We start from the raw sequence: 22,953 nt of genomic DNA, 5'->3' as shown, positions 1-22,953 counted from the left end.
ATGACTTTCAATAGACTGAGGAGGAAAGTGGCACTTCCCGCAGACATATTCTAATTTGGTCCCCAAGAGTGAACTAACAGGCAAGGAACAGAGGTCCCATGTGAATGTCCAAATGCAGGAAGGCTTCAAAAGCTCTTTTGAGTCCCTTCAATGTGCCTGCAGGGCTATGGCAGATATGATAACAGGCTTTTAAAGCCATTTCTTGAAAATACTGATAATGGACTAAGATTTGGGCCACATCTTTTTCAGAAAAAGTTTTCTCTCCGCTATGGTCTAGTCAGTCACTCTTTTCAATGTGAATTTTAGCCAATAACTGTGTTTTATTTGCCTTTACTCAACCCCCTATGCTTCTGTTTCCTTGTATGTATAATGAGGATAGAACTAGTATCTATCCCATGGGGTTATTATAAGGATTACACAGAACACTGTATGTAAAGGCCCTAAAACAGGATAAGATAAGCAGCCAACTCTCAGTGAATTTTAGCATTAGCCATAGCTTAAATGTTTTGAATTTAAAAAAAAAAAATCACTAAAATTTATGCAACATAAGTGGCAATTGTAGCAGGTGCACTTATTCTTCCTCCTGAAAACGATGAGACTAAAAACCCCAAATCTGTAGGAGGAGACCATGTGCAGAACAGTTACCCTCTTCACTTCAGGAAAAAAACTCTTCTTCTTGAAGATTCAGACTCAGGTACACAGGGAATCCTCTCTGTTTTCTTTGACTTCTTTTATTCCCCATTTCTCTCTTTTTTCCCCCTAAATATAGGAGCTCTGGTAGTGTAGTGCCTAAGTCTGGCAGTTCAAACCCACCAGCTACCCCTCAGAAGGAAGGTTAGGCAATCTATTTCCGTAGTGATACTGCCTCGGAAACCCAAGGAGGGGTTGCTACGACTCGGATCTGACTCAATGGCACATAACAACAACAACAACGTAGAACAGGACTAATACTTACCAAGCATCTATTCTGTGTCAGATACATTGTCTTATATCACTCTTACAAAAAACTGCCGTTTTATAGATAAACAAACTGAGGCTCAATGAAGTTAAGAACCTTTTCTGAATGTTCCCATCTTGGTATAGAGAAGGTTTATACTATAAGCCTATAAATATTTTCCTTTCTTCTTATCCTCATGTTCATTCTAAACAATGAGAGACTCAAATTCTAGGAAATGACTCTGTGTGCTACCTGAATACATTGTGGACTCTGTGCTTGGCCTTTCACTGTGGGCACCTTCAGCCCTAATTCCTGAAGAGGTGACACATCTAGTCCTGAGAACGGGCAAACCATTGTGCTTCCACAACAAAGAACCCTTATGAAGAGACAGCCTTACAAGTAAAGAAATACATTTTTCATCTTTTTGAAAGACAGTTTGCCTGATAACTTCAAAGTATTTTGAAATAATTCAAAATAAAGGTAAAATTAGAAGAATAAATGAGTCTCATTACAGAGTAGAGTTTTTCTTAAGCACCCTGCTCTCACCTTCCATTCTGAACCAGTTTATAGTAGTTGAAAATAAAATAAAATCATGTAATCTTCAGAAATTCCATATGACCTATTGGCTCATTGCAACAGGTGAGCTTTTCCTGTCTCATGGTTCTCACAGCGTTTTTGGTAATGTATTGAGATAATTTTGGACATTTTTTTCTGTTAGCTCCTACATGATTTTGCTGCTGGATTTAGAATTCCAGAGACACATGGGTGTGGAACTTTACAAGTCTCTTAGTAATGGTAGCAGATCAGATGCTAAACTAGATTGCGTATAAACTGAATAAATCCCAACTCAGAGCTTAATATAATAACTTACTGAGTATGATTTCTGTACCTCATGTACAATATTCTTTAAATCACATTTTGATGGCTAATTGGCAGAATCCAAAGGTGCAAATTATATGGTACAATATTTACAAAGAAAATGTATGTGTAACTTGAAAAGTAACAGTCTTCAGGGTTACAGCCCCTTCCCCCAAAATGATAGAGTTACAATCTGAGTTCTCAATAGTGTAGCTGAAAAGGGAATGAATGTAACAGAGAGCTTTGAGACAGAACTTCTTGGTTTAAGGAGTTTGAATCTTCAAGAAATCTGTTTGAGACAGATTTAGAAGAAATGCTAGGTAAGAGGAATAAATCCTGTTCCTCAAATAACATTTTAGCAATTAAATTACTAAACGTTTCTTTTGTTCAAGAGGAAGGAATTCTTTGAGGGCAGAAATCCTGTCAGTCTTGTTGATTGCTAGGTCCCTAGCCTCAAGCAGAGTGGTTAGCCATAGTAGGTGCTCAGCAAATATTTGGTGGGTGGATGGGTGGACAGGTGGGTGGGTAGGTGGATGTGCTGGGAAGAATTGAGCAAAGGTAACAGCATAATGCATCTGTGAACATGTCACCATTTGTAAAAGTGTAGGTACTTGTTTGTTACCTGATTTCTTCATAGTTCAGCAGATTTCGAAAATGAAGTGCATCACAGATACCCTTTGGATTTTGTGCTGGGAAAACAGAATAGCTTTCTGTTGGATGTAAGCTGCTACATATTTTGATTCTAGTAGCAATATGGCAGGGTTAAGGTCAACTTTGTAGCATAATCTGGTGCCTGTTTTTGATAGATACCATGGAAATAGATACTTATTTTCAAGATGCTCAAACAGATGATTAGGGGAAAGCTCCAGCAAACCTTGAAACAACAGAAAGGAAAGGTTTTCCCACTGTCACCTCCCATTACTGTAACATCCTGCACCATTTTCTGCAGCCCCACACCCTCTTTCTTGTTTCACCCTTCTCCCAGTTCTGATCTCCATCTAGGGAATACAGCATGTGGCTGTGAATCTAGCAACGAGGCAATCCTTGGGAAATCCACCACCCACACAGGGCTCCCAAGCTCCTCTCAGGGGAATGGCTTGATTTGATCAGCAGCATGCAGAGCTGGTCCAAGGAAACAAGAGCTTGGCATAACATCTCAGCACCGTCCTGCTGCAAGTGCCCTCCAGAGAGTTGCTTCACACTTACCCTCCTCAACAGGCCGGACAGTAGAAAGATGTGTAAGAAGATAAATTCCTGGCTGAATGAATAGAGGATTAAATGAATGAGAGATGAGTTCACTCCTCCAGAAGTTTCGGCCATCCCACTTGAATAGAAAGCTAACTTTAAAGCCACTCTGTTCTCAGTGCCACGATTTTCTATATACTCAGCTTTGGAATATGGTTGCCATCTGCTGCCAGTGCGTAAGACTAAGGAAGTGTTGGGGTGGGTAGGAGGAGGCCAGGAGGGAAGAAAGGAGACACTTAAAACGAGCTAATGATCTCCTTTGTGTTGGAGTCTAGGTTTCAGAACATCAGTCCTGTACTTTAAGAACAAAACACCAGTGTGTCTTAGACCACACCAGGCGCCGGCACATCAGATAAGGCCTGCACTGTGTAGTGTTCAGCCACCGAGCCTCAAGAAGTTCTAAAAGTGAAATTAAAGAAGCAAACTGAGGAAACCGAAAGGAGAAAAGGCTAAGGATAAAATACAGTCAGGAGATCTCTGCAGATACGTGTCTTCAGGGTTACAGTAGTTTAAAAATGAATGCACTAATTAAAGAGTTGAAAAATGTGATAAATCCCAGGGATTTGGGGATCTTTAGAAGAAGTCAGACACTTTTCCATACACTCCGAGTGCACGCTGATCCTCCAGTAGAGTCTCGGAGGTGAAAGTGATCCGGCCATTGTGCATTGTTACAGATTGAAACAGTTGATTAAGAGTTACAGACTGCTGTTCCAGAGGCCGGGGTAGGGGTCCTTGAAAAACAGAAAAGGCTGTTAAACCAAGCCAGTGCAACTACAGAACATCTCTCAAAGGTAGTCCATAGTTTGCAAAGCTTCCTAGTTTCCCTGATGTTATCTGTATACGTTGTTGTTTATGGCACAGAATCACATTGATAGTTTATACACCGAAATAACATGCCAGAAAATAATAATTAAGCTCGGATGGACATCAATGAAAGAAATGATTACACCAAAGTTAACTGTATTTGAGAAAAAAAGTTAGCTAGATGACCAAAGTACAACATTTGAAGGCAAGTACTGTTACATATTTAATAGTAATTCTGTACCTCGAATTTTAAGTTTTGCAAGGTGGGTGGGGCATACAAGTATAATTTTAGCAGCACTGACAATCCTAGGGATTCAGAGAAACCACGTTCAAGAGCTCCAAATGGGGCAGCCGGCACCATGAGGTTCTAGAATGTCAGCTCCTCTTCTCTGCCCTGAGGCCCCTGAGAACCACAGCTCACGCTCCATGCCTGGAAGTGGGCAAATCCATAAATATTTGTTGGCTGCAAGAGTTCTGGCCTTGACTCTTGCCAGCCGTCAGTGACAAGTCACACAACTATGACTCAACCACAGTTAGAATATTAGTAACGCCTTAAGTCTATCACTTGTACAGTTTCTCTTCCTAGGAACCCTAAGTGCCTCTGTATTCTATTCTATTTGTGTCTGTAACATCACTGTGAAGCTCCAGCACCTTCATATTACAGGTGGGATAAGTGGTCTACGAAGCAATAACATAATTCTTGGCCTTTAAATATGAAATGATTGATAATCATTATACTGACCCAGATGATTGCACTTTTTTCACATTTTTTCTTTGTAATTTTTCACATTATTTTGGGTTTCCCAGGCAAAGGACATATTTTATCTTTCTCATTATTATTTTTAATTGGTTTTCAGACAAATTGAGATAAAAACAGAACCTAACAAATATCCCATGGAGATATTTGGTGTTCTCTTTTCTTTCAAGAATAAATTAAGACCTTCTCTGCTCTTCTCTGCTGGCTTTCTCAGCAGATAGTCAAAATCCCATGCCAATTTTCAAATGAATAAGGGCTCATTCTAATAGCTTGATCACAGTCCCCTCTATTGAGGAAACAGCCTTTTTAAATTTATGTCTGGATGCTGCAGAAACTACTTTTGGTTCTAAATCTTAAGAGTTTGACCTGAAGGTTCTTAAACAGTTCTAATTTCTAACCTGGTTAGGAGTTTAGCATTAAGTTTATACCCAATATGTGACAGGCCAAGGAGAAAACTAGCGTGTTTTGTTTTGTTTTTTCCTCCTCTCTGGTGACCTGCACTAAACATTGCATATTTGCTTTGTAAATGAGGACACCCAGTGGCCACGAGGGGAAAATATTCTAAGCAATCCATGATGCTGCTAATGGAAATGAATGTAAATACCCGTTATCACAGTTTATTGATAGGTATCTCTGTAACACCTGTTAACCAGAGGAGTCTAGCTCCCCTAAGTTAGGCAAGTGTGGTGTGAGGTTGGCCTCATCGTTTTTACATCACACCACAGATTGGTCATCCCCTCCCACTTGTGTCACAAAATGTGGCCCAGCTTTGGGTTCCACTGAACTCACTGCCATTTGGAGGACCCAGTGAGCTGTTGCTTGGGGAAAATTGAATCAGGGAAATGGGAATAATAGAATGGCATGTGTCAGGAATCGTAAGTGAATGAGCACAGTGTGTGGGAAGTTGGTGAACAGATTAAAAACCCCATTACCTTTGACCTTAAATTCATACCTAAAATAGGACCATCAATGTACCCTGATACAACAGCATAAGGTAATAAAGGTTGGGAGAAAAGCATTACACACAACATCAGGGACCAGAAAGACCTCCTGGGTCTGCAGCATATGTCGACACAGCCAGGATCTACTTAATGTCAAGAAATGTGCTGGGCAGTATGAGTAATCCAAACACACACACACACACACACACACACATTTGTATTTGTAGTTATAAAGTTATAGCTGTAATTATAGCAACACAAAGTACTAGCCTTCAGGGATCTTATAGAAACAAAACAGACGAAAAATTTTTTTTTTTTTTTAAAAGGAAAGAGATTACACTATTCTGATACATTGAATTCTGTGGTACATGAGCAATAACTTTCAATTTGTTCCATTCAGGTGTGAGAAACATTTCCTTATTTGGGTGAAAGTTTACAGAGCAAATCATTTTTCCATACGGCAATTCATACACATTTTGTTTTCTGACATTGAGTGCAATTCCCCACAATGTAACAGCTCTGTTCCCACTTCCTCCCTGTTGTTGTTGTTGTTGTTATGTGCCATCAAGTCGGCCCCGACTCATAGCGACCCCTCCTTGGGTTTCCGAGGCAGTATCACTACGGAAGTAGGATTGCCCAACCTTCCTTCCGAGGAGTGGCTGGTGGGTTTGAACCGCCAGCCGTCTGGTTAGCAGGTTAGCAGGCAAGTGTCTTAGCCACTATGCTACCAGAGCTCCCTGTAGTTGCCTCTAAATCAAATCTAAGGTTCTAAGTTAGCAAGAAATTCAATCAACTTTAGGGATTCCCTTCCCCTGCCTCGACTTGTACAAGACTCCTGAAACCTAGGGAAGGCCTGTTCCTTCATTCATGATGATCTCTGTCATTGATGTTACTTGTCTACCCTACAAAGACACCACTGAGCCTGGTCCTTCTGACTGCCAATCACTGCTGCATCAGCTGGGTTCAGAGAAGCCCTTCACAATGGTCTTTACCACTAAATATGCACAGCCACCAGTGTACTGCTGTTCCTCTCAAGGCAGTGTTTTTATGCCCAGCCTCTAGAATTATCTGAAGCCATCACCCTAACTCGACGACGGCACATAACAACAACAACAACAACATCACTCTAAAAGGAGATGTGCAAGCTGAGACCTCAAACCTTGACAACTTCCCCCATTTGAGAGGAAGCTGATTATCTTTCTCCCAAGTCAGGACATCTTGGTCTAACATCAAAGCATCTCCTCACCCCAGGCAGAACTCAGCTAATTCCCCCTCAGTGAACCTGGATTCCCCAAAACCTTTGTCTGAAGACTTTGCCTTTAGGGCTTAACTTTTGAGTTAGGATCTGAAATCATACCTCCCTGGGGCAAGCAAGCCCAGAACAGGTGTGCAGAGGCTTGGCCCTTCTTACCCTTAGGTGAAGGCAGAGGAAAATTACCTTATTATTATGAAAGTTTTCTGATTCAGTGGGAATGAACCAGAAATTCGTATCTCAGTTTATTACTTCGCCAACTAGTGGGAATTAAGAAAAGAGAGAAATTAAGATGGACTTAAGATGGACTCCAGGCATCTAAGGTTTCACAAAGAAGAAAGAACTTTGATAAGGGTTCTTGAAGAATACATAAGATTTGGTGTGTAGGGAAAGCCCAATAATTTCATAACTCAGGATAAATTCAGCAAAAGAAGAGAATTAAGAATAAATGTGACACATGTAAATGATAGCAAAATGGCCAACCTCTTGGATTAGCACAGGTGTCTATTTAGGGTAAAAAGAGAAAACAAGACCAAATCAAGTCAATGAAGTGAGATCAGATCGTTAGAATGTTAGCTATCACTAGCAAATATTCTTACAGCTTCAGATCTCTGACCTTTAAGTCTTTTTTACTATAATATATAAAGAATAAATAAAAATGTAATACCTTACTCCTTAGTAACTGAATTCTCACGAAGTATGCATTCTACCTCATCATGTTTACCAGTGCCTCCCAGGGTTTGAGTCCTATCAGACAATACTTCTTTAGGCTATTCTTCATTTCAGCATGAGCCAAAAAGGAACTTACAGCTCATTCTTTCTTAAGGAAGCGTTGTGCCTGGTTCTATAATGCATCACCCTGGGTGTGCAGAAGAGATACAATTTCAGTTACTCTCTTTAACTGGTCCACATGCAATCAATCACCTTTGTGCTTCCAGAAAGCAGTTATTCAGAAAGGAGGTTCACCTTTTTCCTTGGCTTTTCCTAGCAGCATCAGGATAGTAGGCTTTCACTTCTGAACAATCTGTCCTGGCTCAAGGCCACACCTTCCATAGATAAATATTGAAGCCCCTCCTGCCAACAAACAGAGCTGTGCTTGAAAACCACTTGTCATGTTGGAAGCATTTTTTTTTTTTTTTCCCCAGGAAGATTCAAGCAAAGAGAACATTTGAGCATGAATTTGAAAACTTGCTTCAAAAGCAGTTTTAGAGCAGTGTGACAGAGGACTAAAGGAAGTTCTGTGAATTGGGAAGCTCTGTGATTATTTTAGTCAGAACAGGTTTTTAAATGACACTGTGGGGCTCTGTTTTCTCACTCATTGAAGTCCAGATAAAAGTTTTCCCAAAGTCAAAAAATTAAATTTCTTACCTAACTATCCTTCATCATTACTTGATATTTTCCAAAGGAATGACATTCCCAGGAGTTATACTTACACTTTGAACTCAGTGAAGTCCAAAATTCGTTTTTCCTTTAAAATAATTATATGATGATGTCGAGATCAAAAGAAGACCAAATTACTAACTAAGAAGATGCTGGTTTTTATATAGTTACTTTCAAAATTCATCATTTCTTTCCATGCAAAATAAAGGATCCTTAGAAACCATGCATTTGAACATATAGATCCTTCTTTAAGACCTTACCCAAAGCCAAGTTCAAACTGCATAACTTTGTGAATTTAAGTAGATCCTTTTGTTCATTTTTGTATCCCACCCACGGATGCAGCATCTCTGTTTTTTTGTTCCCCAGATTTAGTGAACAAAGGAAAAGGTTACAATAGGGCAGCAGCTAAATTTGTAAGGAAAAAGCTTTAGAGAAAAAAAAAAAAAAACTCCTAAAAAGATGTCTGAAAAGCTTTACAATATAAGAGGATTTAAAGACATCAACCTCAGATTTCATTGACTTTTCTCTTTAGTTCAAGCAGGTTCTCTCTCCTCAAGAAGAGCCATTTCATTTAAACTTTGGAATGAGGGCATAGGTACCTTTCAGAATGTTGTCTGGAATTAGAGCTATCCAATGCCTTTGTTCACAGAGTTAAAAGTCAGCTTTCACAGCTGTATTATAAGAGAGGGAAAGAAGGTGTTTGAACTTTCAGTGTTTTATTCTATTGGAATCAGATGCTCAAAGCACAGAAATTCAAAAAATGTAGTTTAATGATACCTAACACTAAAGTTCTAACATATTTCTGTACTTGATGCCATTGGTTGATACTCAATTACTTGTTCATGAATTGTTCAATTATATCCTCACCTCATAACTACAGAGATATACTTTTGCTTAAAAGAACATTCAAGGTATTAATAAACATATAGAAAATAAATGTAGGCGTACCTTAGAGATAATGCAGATTGAGTTCTAGACCACCACAATAAGGTGAATATCTCAATAAAACAAGTCACATGAAATTTTTGGTTTTCCAGTAAATGTAAAAGTTATCTTTACACTGTACTGTAGCCTATGAAGTGTGCAAAATAGCATTATGAAAAAGTTTGAAATGTTGTGAGACTTACCAGAATTCTCCATGCCAAAATGTAATAGAGACATGAAGTGAGCACATGCTGTGCTGTTGGTAAAATGGTGCCGATAGACTTGCTCAACACAAGGATGCCACAAATCTTCCATTTTTAAAAAGCACAGTATCTTCGGAGCTCAATTAAGTAAAGGGCAATAAACTGAGGTATGTACAATCAAAAGGAAGAAAGAAAATGGGGGGCAGTAGTGTTTCAGTGGTAGAATTCTCACCTGCCATGTGGAAGACCTGGCTTCAGTTCCCATCAGTGCACCTCAACAGTCATCACCCATCTGTCACTGGAGGCTTGTGTGTTGCTAGGATGCTGAACAGGTGTCAGTGGAGCTTCCAGACTAAGATTAGAAAGAAAGGCCTGGTGACTTATTTCCAAAAATCAGCCAATGAAAACCATGTGGATCATAGCAGTCCAATTCACAGCCAATCATAGATAGGCATGAGCCAGGACCAGACAGTGTTTCCTTCCATTGTTCGTGGGGCCATGATGAGTCGAGGGCAGAAATAAAGAAGAAATCAGAGAGGGAAAATAGGAAATTGACAATACCATGGGCCTGGGGGTAAGTTTTATATAGAAAAGCATACTATAAATTCCTTCATAAATGCTAGAATTTGGCCTAAATTTTGATTGTGAGCTTCCTCGTAAACAGAGCCACGAGGGAAACATAGGGTCCAAACAGATAAAAGCAGAACACAGCTTTTCTTGGCACTAGGGTCTGGGAGAAGTTGATTGATTCATATATATTTCAAGTACAAGAGGTCCTTTCGGATTAAGTTCTTCCATTGTTTTAGGTTTCAAATCATCTGTGCCCTTATGCGTCCTTTTCCACAGTAGTATTCTCAGTAAACCAGACAGCTGGCGGTTCAAACCCACCAGCCACTCCTCAGAAGGAAAGCTGGGCAATCCTACTTCCGTAGTGATACTGCCTCGGAAACCCAAGGAGGGGTCGCTGTGAGTCGGGTTTGACTCGATGGCACATAACAACAACAACAACATTCTCAGTAAATGTTTCACTAATGAATCAGTGAAAATTTAAGTGACCTGGAAAGCAATTTCTTCCATAAGTTAGTTGTATTTGCAATTTTTTAAACAGTCAGGCATTTCTTAATACCTCTTAGAGGTAACAACAGACTTAATTTGCAATGAATTCAAACCAAAGACGGGCTGTGGGAAACCTGAGAGCCTCTAGGGCCAAAGGAAAAGATTTTTTTCTGGAATGGTTCCTTTCTTTGGACCTGAAAATTGATCTATCTATTAAATCTATCAATTTATTCCTAGTCTTCATTTAAAGCTCTTACGTTTTGATAAAGAGAGGAAAAGGAGATCAGGAATGGAGGCTAAGTCCAGATTTGGGGATGGGCCCGAGCGTCATAAGGCAAATGTGTTCCCTGTTCACAATTTTGCTCCCTTGTTTCTCATACTTGAAGCTTCATGGCACTTAATGATGTAATAGCAGAGGAAGAGAGGAAAGGAAGGAGGGAGGGAGGGGGGTGGGGACAGGAGAGGGTGTTGGGCAGGCAGACAGCAGGCAGGCCACCTGATAAAAGTACCAGAGAGCTTTCGAGTCAATCTCTCAAATCAGATGAATTCATTTTATTGGCAGGATTAGAAGTGCTCTTTGAGTTTGTATTTAATTTTTATTCAATTTATACCACATTATCTATTTAACAGTCAAAAATGTTACAGAATGATTCCTAGTTCTTACATGGATTTTTGCTATCAAAGGGAAGCCATTCTGATAACAACCTGATTCAGACCAAATTTTGGTAAATAATGGTTGACTTCAGCAATTGTAAAATTATACAGCTTGCCATATTCCTCCAAGTTTCACCTAGTATCAGTATTTTATCTATATTTTTCTCTCTTCCCTTTCAATTCTCCTTTTATTAAAAAAACAAATCTCTCTTCTGAAAGATAGCTGCAACCACTTTAGCTAAAATTGTTGACTTTATCATTTAAAACAACATCAGCTCAACTTAAGTAAAAGGGGAATATCAGCTTGACAGGGCTGATGCATCAGACTTGCATGGAACGCTCTGCAGCCATGAAGGTTGCATCCGTTTTAGAGGCTTTGATTATTGAAAGTACTTGGGAGCAGTTAAAGAGAAATACTTGAATCTCAATCACTGGATCTGAATTTGGAAGGAGCATGGACCTCTTTAAGATTCTAATGAAAGCCAGTGATATTATATCTATGAAAGTATAAATGTGCCCATTCATGAAAAACAATGTAGATAACTCTTAAAGCCCACATAAAATTTTTTAAAGGATCTTTAGATTCTTGAAGTGTGGTCTAGAAATGTTTCATGAATGAGTGAAAATTCAAGTAATATGAAAGACAATATCCAACCACAATACTGAGATCATCAGTATAATTTATAGAACATTTACATTTGAATATGTACATACATATACAAATATTTGTGTATTTGTAATATTAATTATGTAATATATAAATATAACTTCAACACTTTAAACAAGCTTGTAATTTTAATGTCTTTGCCTGCTAAAATAATTAGCAGTAATTACAAAATACATAGAGGCAGTGCCTGACTTTCATAAGTTCCCTATTCCTTAAAAAAATGCTTGAAAGTCAATTCTGAAAGTTGAATAACTGATTTATGTTTTATGAGAAGGGTTCTATAACCAGTGGCTAAAATATGCGATGAAATTTCTGATGGTTCCTGCATTCTGGGCTCAGACAATCTGGTAATAGAGAAGAAACTGAGAGATGTGCCACTTAATCTCCATGTTCATCTGGGAATGGGAGCATAAAGCAGTGCAGCTCTCCTTCCTACAGGCTGATGACCCTTCCATGGTCCACGTACAGGTGCAATGGCAGCTGGAATTTGCTAGGAGAAAGAAGTCTTCTCTCTGCCACTTCCCTCTTGCATAGGTGATTTCCCCAGTGCTCCCAGCTACCCTGCAAATATTGTGAGGCTGCCGGTGAGACAGGTGAGGAAGGTGAAGGATCATCTGTGCTGCATGGTAAACCCTATGAGCAAGCAAGCTGCATGCTTCCTACAGTCTAAGGGATCATCAGGACCTCCCTCAGCATATAGGTGGGTAGGGGTCTTGCCCTGGCAGGGCAGGGGATGACAGTTTGACAAGTCAGAGCCTGAGTTACCACATGTATCCCGGCTTGCTCCAGAGAGGATTGGTCCATTCCAAGTGTGTCCAACTAGGTAACTGTGATAGCTTTAAATCATCATTAATGGTCTGATATAGAAAAAACCTCAGCATGAGAAAGGTATTAAGGTACTGTGTAGAAAGGGCAAGCTGTATGAGGCTGGGTTGTGGAGGCCTGGGTACCCTAAGCACCCTAGCCCTGTTTCATATGCTGACCCCCTTACCTCATCTGAGCCTGGTGCCCCAGATTGAATGCTCAAGGGCTTTTCAACCTTGCCATTTGACTTAGTCCCATTGATTTGACCGAAATTTATGTTGGTTTTAATTTGAGAGCTGATGCTTCCCCCAAGTCACAGGGACTTCAAATTCCCATCTCCCCTCTATAGCACCTCACCCTTGCACTAGTCTCATTTTATATATTCTTTTGCTCTCCTGACTGAGAAAGGACTGGATTTCACACCTAATTAAAAGAGATTGTATTGCCTGCTGTTTCCTTTCTTGTTCATTTTCCCTTGTGCACAGCAGTTTTTTATTCTCATGCTAAGTCCTCTCCCTGGAACCCCACAGCTTAAGGGACAGGCAGGAGGGGGTGCCTATAAAACGGAGAGCCAGGCCCTCTATCGCCTATTTCATCACAAGCAAATTTTCCCTTCGTTACTCACCCCTGCCCCAGCCATATTGTCTTTTGTATAGAGTACAGTCACTTAGCATACACCATCACTTTCAGTGGTCCAGTTCCTTGCATGCATCTAGTGAATGCCATTATATAAATAACTCCATATTTTTACTCTGGTGAAACGAAAGTAGGTTGTTAGTTGAAAACACAGAGAATTATACATATATGTGTGTGTGTGTGTGTGTGTATGTATGTATGTGTGTATATATATATATATATATATATATATATATAATCATATTTTCATTTTGTCATCAGTTCTGTGTTCACCCCATTGTGAATTTGGGGGAGGGGGAGAGAGTGCATCCCCCAAATACACATAATCTATGTAAAGTTCTGTGGTTTTGAAGAATTGAGAGTTGTTTTTTTTTCCCCTTGAATAGCCCAAATGCCTATTCAGTGCCAATCTAAGAAAGAATGGAATTCACATTTTCACACCCTTCCTTCCTATCCAGTCCCTGAATAACCATCTAATCAAGATTTGTTCTCAATGGGGGGAAAATCTTCTACAGTAGAGTATTTCAGATTTATTCCATTGGAATCTATACATTAATGCCCACTGGATGAAAAGAACACGTTTCACAAAAGCCTGGACTTTGCCTTGCTGTGGCAGAAACTTTTTCCCACTGTACTAATGTTAAAAAGAAAAGAGAGCCTGGGAAAGGAATTACTTCAGCTTTGTGTACTGGAGGCACAAGGCACACTTGAATGGAGACGCAGGGACCCCATTGCGTCTGTACCCATATCAGCAAAATGGATTCAGCCTTTAATGTCTGCTCTCTGCAGTGTGGGGCCAGCATACTCATTGAGCTGTTGAAAGCTTGTATTTCTTATTAAAAAAAAAAAAAAAAATACAACTCAGCTTGTCAGGTTGTATATCTGTGCAGGTTTGAGTCTGTCTCTATGGTTTTTAATAGAATTGGTGGTGACAACATTACAATAATTATAACTCAGACTGTTTAAAAGACATTTTTGTGATCACTTCTACAGTATTGCCTGATTGTTTAAATGGACTAGATTTGCAATCTAGTTCAATCAAACAAGCAGTTTGAATTCTTTGATAACATTGTATGTACAGTGGCATCAAGAGGGTTACTGTCACCCAGTGTAATAGCTCATGGTGTCACATTCCCCCCAACACAGACTTCCTCCTGTACCCCAAAAACTCTATATGAGCTCTGGTGGTGTAGAACAAAATCTTTAGTAATGTTTATTGGCAATTTTAATTGTAGAATAATATGTGATTTAAAAAAATATGGTTGGAAATTGCTTAAATATACTATTTCTTGGATTATATGAATACTAGCAACATTGTTTTATCAAATCTTTCTACATTGAATTACAACATTATTAGTTACATTATTAGTAACTGACTAGAAGCCTTTTTTTAATTTTTTTCCTTCTTTTCCTTTAATTACTACTTCATTCTCAAGAAAAGTTATTGATACAGTTTCATAAATACTAACTACCACAGTATTGTAGCTAGAGCAGCAACTATAAAAATACCTGCAGCAACCAAGGACAGTGGTACTTGATTGTAGTGCATACAGATGAAACCAGGGGAGTGGAAGCTTCGTTGTAATTGGGTAATAATGACAGCTCTGGCAGGAGCACATTGTTGTTGTTGTTGTTATGTGCCGTCGAGTCGGACCCGACTCATAGCGACCCCTCCTTGGGTTTCCGAGGCAGTATCACTACGGAAGTAGGATTGCCCAACCTTCCTTCCGAGGAGTGGCTGGTGGGTTTGAACCGCCAGCCTTCTGGTTAGCAGTCAAGTGCCTTAGCCACTATGCTACCAGAGCTCCCAGGAGCACATTAGAAGGTTCAAAAAGTAAATTGACATAGAGTTTTAGCCTTGTAGGTATACTGATACATGTCAGCTGGGCTTATGAAAAATATTCTGTTGTTATAACTAATGACAGTGGTATTTTTATTGAATAATAATAATAATTTCTGGTGAAACACTGCACAAAAAATTTACAGACCATCATTTTGTTGTCATCCCCTCTGACAGTGACACTCAGTGCAGTCTGCACCCCCTGTACCCTCCAGTGATACCACTGTGAATATATGTGTGTGGGGCAGTGTGTGAGTGAATGTATGTTATATCACAGCTTTTGCTGTTGACCATTTCCCATCTCAAAAAGAACCTTCATCATCACATCTAGTGCCTTTATTGTTACTACTATATCCTAAGAATCAGGATGGACTGAGATCTTTAGGCAGTCCAAGCTACATTTGGGCAGTCCTGCCACTTACTAGATGCGTAAAATATAGGGCAAATCATTTGACACTTAGAGACACAATTTCCTCTTATGTCAAATTGGAATGATACCTGTCCTGAAAACCTATAGGATTGTTGTAAAAAGTAAATAAGATATTGCATGTGAAAGTGTTTTGTAGACTGGAAAACACTACATGGATATTAATTATTATGATAATTATGATAGAACTTTTTCCTGGAATTTTCTGAAAGACAACTCTGTCCTACGTGACATCTCTCACGGTAACACTGTGATTGGTGAATGCTATAAGAAAATATGTGTTTAAAGAGGGTTTTCACTTGTGTAGGAAAACTTTTTCAAACAAATCTGTCAAAAATAAAGTAATGACTTCTAGTCCGGGATGGGGATTTTATCACAGATGCCACCACTTTTACTGCTTGCTGTTTTACTTAAATAAAACAGGTCTTCATGATAGTAAAATTATATACCAAAAACTCTACTCTTTAGTGCCAGGGAGAGTTATTTTATTTCTTGCATTGTTCCATCTATAAACTTTTAAAAGTCCCTTAAGTTAAATGAGTAGGACTATGATGAAGCCTCAAGGTCTGGAAACATGAGAGCCACGCTAAGTCACTGATTGGTAAAGAAGTCTCTGGAGGGAGAAGTAGACAAACCCTTTCACACAAGTTTACAGCAGATCCATGAATATATAATGGTCATTCAAGAGCAAGGCATGTGGTTTACAGAAGCAGTTAAGAGTATGGACTCTAGAGCCTGGGTTCAAATGCCTGCTGTACCATCTATTGCCCATGTGGCCTTGGACAAGTTTATTAATTTATCTGGCCTCAGCTTCCTTATTTATAAAGTGGAGATAATAATGCTACCTACTTCATAAGGCTGTCTTGAGGATTTAATGAAATAACATATATAAAATAAAACAGCACTTGACATGCACTAAAGCTCTAAAAAGATGTTTGTTCTTGTTATTCTTATTGTGGTTCACATGCATGGGTAACCCAGCAAGAACTTGGAATTTGATCTGTTAACTCCCTACACATCCCTTCCTGGGTTATTGATGTCTTCTTCTTGGGTCATATTTTCTGTTAGCACAGTTAAAAGGATTTACTATCATTCTTCAATCTGGCAAAGAGATTCTGTTTTATTTAAGTGAAAAAGATAGAAGTTGCAGCCTAATGCAGTATTTTAGGCAAATAACACACCTGATGAAAGTTGAAACAAAAAATTCTCATATAGAAATTAGTGCAAATAGTATGACTGAACATGAACCTAGAGCCTGTATGCATTTATGAAGTTAAGTGTATATACTTAAGGTTGTATATGTGTAAAGAAGGGAACAAAGGAAATGAATAGTATATAAAAAGGTGTAGTCACACTGACTGAGCCTCAGACAGGATGAGGAGACCAAGTGAGGCACAGCTGAGAAGCCAGATGAGCTCACACTTCTGAGTAGTTTCTCTATCCTAAAGCGAAGGAGAAAGAACTTGAGGAGTTGGGCATTCCTCACCACTGCAGGCCATCACCTCTGGGGTTATTTCTCACAGCACAAAAGGATGTGGGTCTTGGGCCAACAATCAGTACTCAGGCCACCTCGCTTTGGAAACCCACTTACTTTCTTCTCCCAAGCAGATATCTTAGAAATTGTGAAAGTGAGAAATGAGGAATCCAATAGAAAATAGGAAAACAGTGGCTTGAAGAGAAGAAATCTTTAGAGACATCAGAGAGGTGACATAGAATAGGAAAAAATTAAGACTTAGTGCTGCAGCCACCTTCTTTTTTAAAAAAACTGTTATTTAAATGTTGCAACATTATCTCTTATCAGCCTGAAGTATATGAGTGGCAATGGGTCAGACCATCCACATCCTCCAAGTAGCTATATGTTGTTTCCTCAGAGTGGAAGCTGTTAGATACACCCCTCTAGCAAATGGATGGAGTGTGGCTATTACCTAGGGTGATCATCTATCCCTGTCCTGGTTTGCTCCTGCCGTCCTGGACTAATTATTAACAGTTCTCTTTCCTCCCACTGTCCTGGCCTAATTATTAACAGTGCTCCTTTTCATGCTTAAAAGTGCCTGGTTTCAATGATAAATGTGATCACCTAGTGCACCTTACTTTCCAGGGTCAACACTGCCTCTCTAACCTTTTTAGCATTTCTTTGTCATTACACCTCAGAAAATTCAGAAAATCACCCATATCACATATAGCCACCCAAGAAAATGCTCAAAAAGATTGCCAATGAGGGCAAGAATGTGTAGATACTGAAAGCAGAGGGCAGGTGCCCCTGTAGTTAGCATAGGTGAGCCCATCCTTCACCTGGAAAACAAGGCAGCAGCTATTTGGTGAACAGCTTAGCCTGAGATGAGTTTTTGCATACATCATGTAGGGTATTATTATTATTATTATTATTTTGTAAAGTGCTATATGAATTGATAGGCCAAGATTATTTATTTATTTATTTATTTGAACATTTTTCCTGTGAATAAGATAAGGAACTTCAGTGAACTGGAGAGATATATAAGCTTCCCCACAAGTCCTGTGCTTAGGTAGAGAGTTCCATAAGTACAAGTCTTCCATTTGCCTATCATTTCTTCTCTGTTGAAGTTGTTAAAATAGCCAACTATCTGGCTATTTTTTTGTTGCTATGTGCACTCGAATCAGACCCAACTCATAGTGACCCTTCCTTGGGTTTCCCAGGTGGTATCACTATGGAAGTAGATTGCCCAACCTTCCTTCGGAGGAATGGCCTGTGGATTTGAACCGTCAGCCTTCTAGTTAGCAGTCAGATGCCTTAGGCACTAGGCCAAAATATTCAAAGCTTTGTTTCACTGGGCCATTATCCCTGTGACTTGTTCCCTGTTCATCTCGCCACAGAACCCTGTTCCGGTCTGCTTCTGGGAACGGTTAGCATTACCCAGCTGAGCCCTAGGTATTAGGAAGACAGCTAGACAGCTCACCCATACTGTGTTTTGTCTGTTTTGCCGTGCTGCAGGTGACATCAGTTGCAAGGGGATGACCGAGCGCATTCACAGCATCAACCTTCACAACTTCAGCAATTCCGTGCTCGAGACCCTCAACGAGCAGCGCAACCGTGGCCACTTCTGTGACGTGACGGTGCGCATCCACGGGAGCATGCTGCGTGCCCACCGCTGTGTGCTGGCCGCCGGCAGCCCCTTCTTCCAGGACAAGCTGCTTCTGGGCTACAGCGATATTGAGATCCCGTCTGTGGTATCAGTGCAGTCTGTGCAAAAGCTCATTGACTTCATGTACAGCGGTGTGTTGCGTGTCTCGCAGTCAGAAGCCCTGCAGATCCTCACGGCCGCCAGCATCCTGCAGATCAAAACTGTCATAGACGAGTGCACGCGCATTGTGTCGCAGAATGTGGGCGATGTGTTCCCTGGGATCCAGGACTCAGGCCAGGACACACCACGAGGCACTCCTGAGTCAGGCACATCGGGCCAGAGCAGTGACACGGAGTCGGGCTACTTGCAGAGCCACTCACAGCACAGCGTGGACAGGATCTACTCTGCGCTCTACGCGTGCTCCATGCAGAACGGCAGCGGTGAGCGCTCCTTCTACAGCGGTGCAGTGGTTAGCCACCATGAGACAGCCCTTGGCCTACCCCGCGACCACCACATTGAAGACCCCAGCTGGATAACACGCATCCATGAGCGCTCGCAGCAGATGGAGCGCTATCTGTCTACCACACCCGAGACGACGCACTGCCGCAAGCAACCCCGGCCCGTGCGCATCCAGACCTTGGTGGGCAACATCCACATCAAACAGGAGATGGAGGACGATTATGACTACTATGGACAGCAGAGGGTGCAGATCTTGGAGCGCAATGAATCCGAGGAGTGCACAGAAGACACCGACCAGGCTGAGGGCACCGAGAGTGAGCCAAAGGGTGAGAGCTTTGACTCAGGTGTCAGCTCTTCCATAGGTACCGAGCCCGACTCGGTGGAGCAGCAGTTCGGGGCTGGGGCAGTGCGGGACAACCAGGCCGAACCCATTCAACCTGAGCAAGCCACTGAAGCCCCTGCCGAGGGCGGCCCGCCGCCACACCAGCTAGAAACAGGCGCCTCCTCCCCAGAGAGAAGCAACGAGGTGGAGATGGACAACACAGTCATCACTGTAAGCAACAGCTCCGACAAGAGTGTCTTGCAGCAGCCTTCGGTCAACACATCCATTGGGCAGCCCTTGCCAAGTACCCAGCTCTACTTACGCCAGACGGAAACCCTCACCAGCAACCTGAGGATGCCTCTGACCTTGACCAGCAACACACAGGTCATAGGCACAGCCGGCAACACCTACCTGCCGGCCCTCTTCACTACCCAGCCCGCGGGCAGCGGCCCCAAGCCTTTCCTCTTCAGCCTGCCGCAGCCCCTGACAGGCCAGCAGACCCAGTTTGTGACAGTGTCCCAGCCAGGCCTGTCAACCTTTACTGCACAGCTGCCAGCGCCACAGCCCCTGGCCCCATCCGCAGGCCACAGCACAGCCAGTGGGCAGGGCGAAAAAAAGCCTTATGAGTGCACTCTCTGCAACAAGACTTTCACCGCCAAACAGAATTATGTCAAGCACATGTTCGTTCACACAGGTGAGTGCAGGATCAAGGAGGCCTGGTACAGGGGTGTGAATGGGGCTATGGGAAGGGAGGGGCAGGGAGGGGATGGAAGGTGTTGAGTTACTTCTCAGATTTTAAGGAGACTCCACCACATGCCATCTCCTAGCACCCAAACTGTGCCATCTCAGGAACAAAGCACCCTAGCACCCAAAGATAAAATCACAGAAACCCTTGATGAAGAAGGACAAAATAGGAAAACCTGATTTAAAAAAAAAAAAAAAAATTACAGATACAATATCCCTTATAGACGATAGACATTGAGGTTTGCAATACATTCTTTGGTCATACGTATTCAGAACTGCAAAAGTCCTTGGAGGTCATATATTTCAGTCACTTTATAGACCAAAATTACACAGGCAGAACATGTATTAGTCTGTAGTGACTTCTATATGAGCCATTAGCATGAAGAGCCCACAAAATAGCAGAGGCAAACTTAGCTGCATTCATGATCCCTGAAGTGAGGAAGGGTGATAGACTCACTCTATTCTCTATTGAATATTATCTGTTTTCTAAATCTAAAGACAACAGTCTGTTGTAGACACTACCTTAGAAAAGGACTAACTGGGACACATTCAGAGAAGCATTATTAGCATGAGAAAGGGACACAAAGCCTTGGTTGAGCTGCTGGGGATGGTCAGCCTGCAGAAGTGAAGACTCTCCAAATCATTTTCAATATTTGAGCATCAAAGGCAGCATGATGTAGTGGTTGTGAACTTGAGCTCTGGAGCCAGACTGACCATGTTTGAGTTCAGGCTTAGCTACTGCCGAATTTGTCATCGTGGGACAGTTACTTAACCTTTCTATACTTCAGTTTACTTGTCTATAAAATAGGGATAATAGTGATACACTTTACTAATTGTAGTGATTCTAAGGTTAAATGAATTTATGTATGAAGTGCTTACAACAGTTTCTGTCATATAATCAACACTCTATAAAATGGTAGTTATTAAGATGTTGGGAGGAAGAGACATTAAGTTTATTCTATTTGACTCTAAAAGGTAGAACTAGACCAAGGATTGGAAGCTCTAAGGAGATTTTTTTTTCCCCAAAATCAATAAAAGACAATTTTTTTCAGCAGCCAGAGCTCCTCTAAGATAGGATAGACTGTCTCCAAAGGGAGTGAGTTCCCTGTGATTACAAGTATTCAAGGAGAGATTGGATGACCGTTTGGTAGGAACAATGCAGAGGTGTGGATTGTTCGGCAATACAGCGTTTCATCCCCCGATTCTATGATTCTACAGCTAAGATCTCCTGGCCTCCCAACCAGCGCTTTTTCCTAGCTCCACAGATTCTTTTCCAGATCAGTGACTACAAGGTGATGTGATTCCACATAGATTTTCTTATTCCTAAAAACACCCACCACCAGTGGTGCTTACAATATTTGAAGTTTCTATCATGAGTGTCACTCTTCTGGTAAACCTCTGGTTCCAGAATATCCCTGTTAAATGACAATTAAGTTGCCTGAGAAAAAGTACATACTTGAACTATGATACATGAAAACAAATTAGTTTCTCAAAGTAACCTTATGTCTCAGGTCATGAATCTGAGGGATAGGACACAAAGCAGGTAAGTTTAAATTGAGAAATAGCAGGGAAGGAGAGCAACAGACAAGTTACACAGCATGGAAATGAGCAACCCAAATAGAGCATTAGTTACAATGAACATTGCCGCCTTTGCAGTTCTACTTAAGTTGGAACATTATATAATTCAATATATGTATTTTCAGGTGAATCACTTGGTCTTAATTTTCACATCTTCAAATAAACATAGTGATTTACTACTGAGGATAGAGAGAAAATCAGGTAGTAGTGAGTCACTAAGGAGCTCTGGTGGTTAAGGCATTTGGCTGTTGACATAAAGGTTGGTGGTTCAAACCCACCAGCTGCTCCACAGAAGACAGATCATGCAGTCTGCTTCTGTAAAGATTTACCACCTTGGAAACCCAATACAAGTGGCTATGAGTCACAATCAACTTGATGGCAGTGCGTTTGTTTTGTTTTGAGCAAGTCACTGTGTTGAATGGGGTAAACATATACACTAATAACTTGAGCTCAGTCCAGGGAAATGTTCCATATGATGTGAGTATCATCTTTATCAGGCTATTTAATCAAATAGTAGTATCTTTAGCTTACGTGGCAAGTCATGGTTTACAGAGTGCTCTCACTTATATGATGTTCTTTCATCCTCTGAATAGTTGTCTTACAAACCATCATATTAAGGATTAGGGGCAAATAGATCACTTGTAGAACTGTCTCCTTAGTCCAAGTTTGCATTGCTGGTCTTGGGTCTATAGATTTATCTGACTGTCCCCTTCTGGGCATCTTTTCTAGTAGACATATGGTATCAAATTCACACACCCTTTTAGATTATATATTGAAAAAGGCCTCTAAATTTACAACATAAACTTTTCAGTGTACCATCAAAAATTCTTTTTTTTCATCAACAAATGCATTTCTCCAATGAAAGATTCTGTGTTTAACCCAAATAGCAAGATTTTCCCATGAGAAACTAGCAACGGGTTTGCACATTTAGACATCATAGATGCTAAAGCTGAAAGTAAAGTCGTTTTCCAAATTTGAGTTATTCTCCAGGTGTGGTCTTCAGATCTCTGGTAAACTTTGAAAGTCCTCAATAAACTAAGTATGGCTGTGTATAATATAACCACAACTAGGAACAATTAGTAATATGTGTGCATCATTTAAACACCTCGTTTAAAAGAAGCAACACTCATAACTCACCCCATAATTATTTGGCAGTAGCAATTTGGAGAGGCCCTCTGTCTGTTGAGACTTTTGTGCAATTGAAAGGGTCTATAACTAACAAAGTTCAAGAACAGCTGGTCTGGATCTTCAAAAGGCAAAACCACCTGAGCATATGGAATAAATCCAGGCCCAGGATGTACTGTGGCCCATGTTTCCAAACAAAGTGCTCTCCAAATTCTTGGGAAAACTTTTTTTTTTTTTTTTTT

General features: G+C 40.7%; 1 protein-coding gene across 1 annotated transcript in view; it reads left to right on the top strand.

The window, feature by feature from the left end:
• Positions 1–22,953, top strand: part of ZBTB20 (zinc finger and BTB domain containing 20) — a 45,671-nt gene that overhangs the window by 13,997 nt on the left and 8,721 nt on the right. The window contains exon 2 of the mRNA XM_007947845.2: positions 18,354–19,958. Within this exon, the coding sequence (XP_007946036.2) occupies positions 18,374–19,958 (1,585 nt within the window). The 5' untranslated portion in view covers positions 18,354–18,373. The remainder of the gene's footprint in view (positions 1–18,353; positions 19,959–22,953) is intronic.

This window comes from Orycteropus afer, unplaced genomic scaffold, assembly GCF_000298275.1.
Source record: "Orycteropus afer afer isolate SDZICR_OR568_19922 unplaced genomic scaffold, OryAfe1.0 scaffold00195, whole genome shotgun sequence".
Taxonomy (NCBI): Eukaryota; Metazoa; Chordata; class Mammalia; order Tubulidentata; family Orycteropodidae; genus Orycteropus; species Orycteropus afer.
The sequence above is the reverse complement of the archived record's forward strand: the minus strand, read 5'-3'. Positions and strand labels throughout refer to the sequence as shown.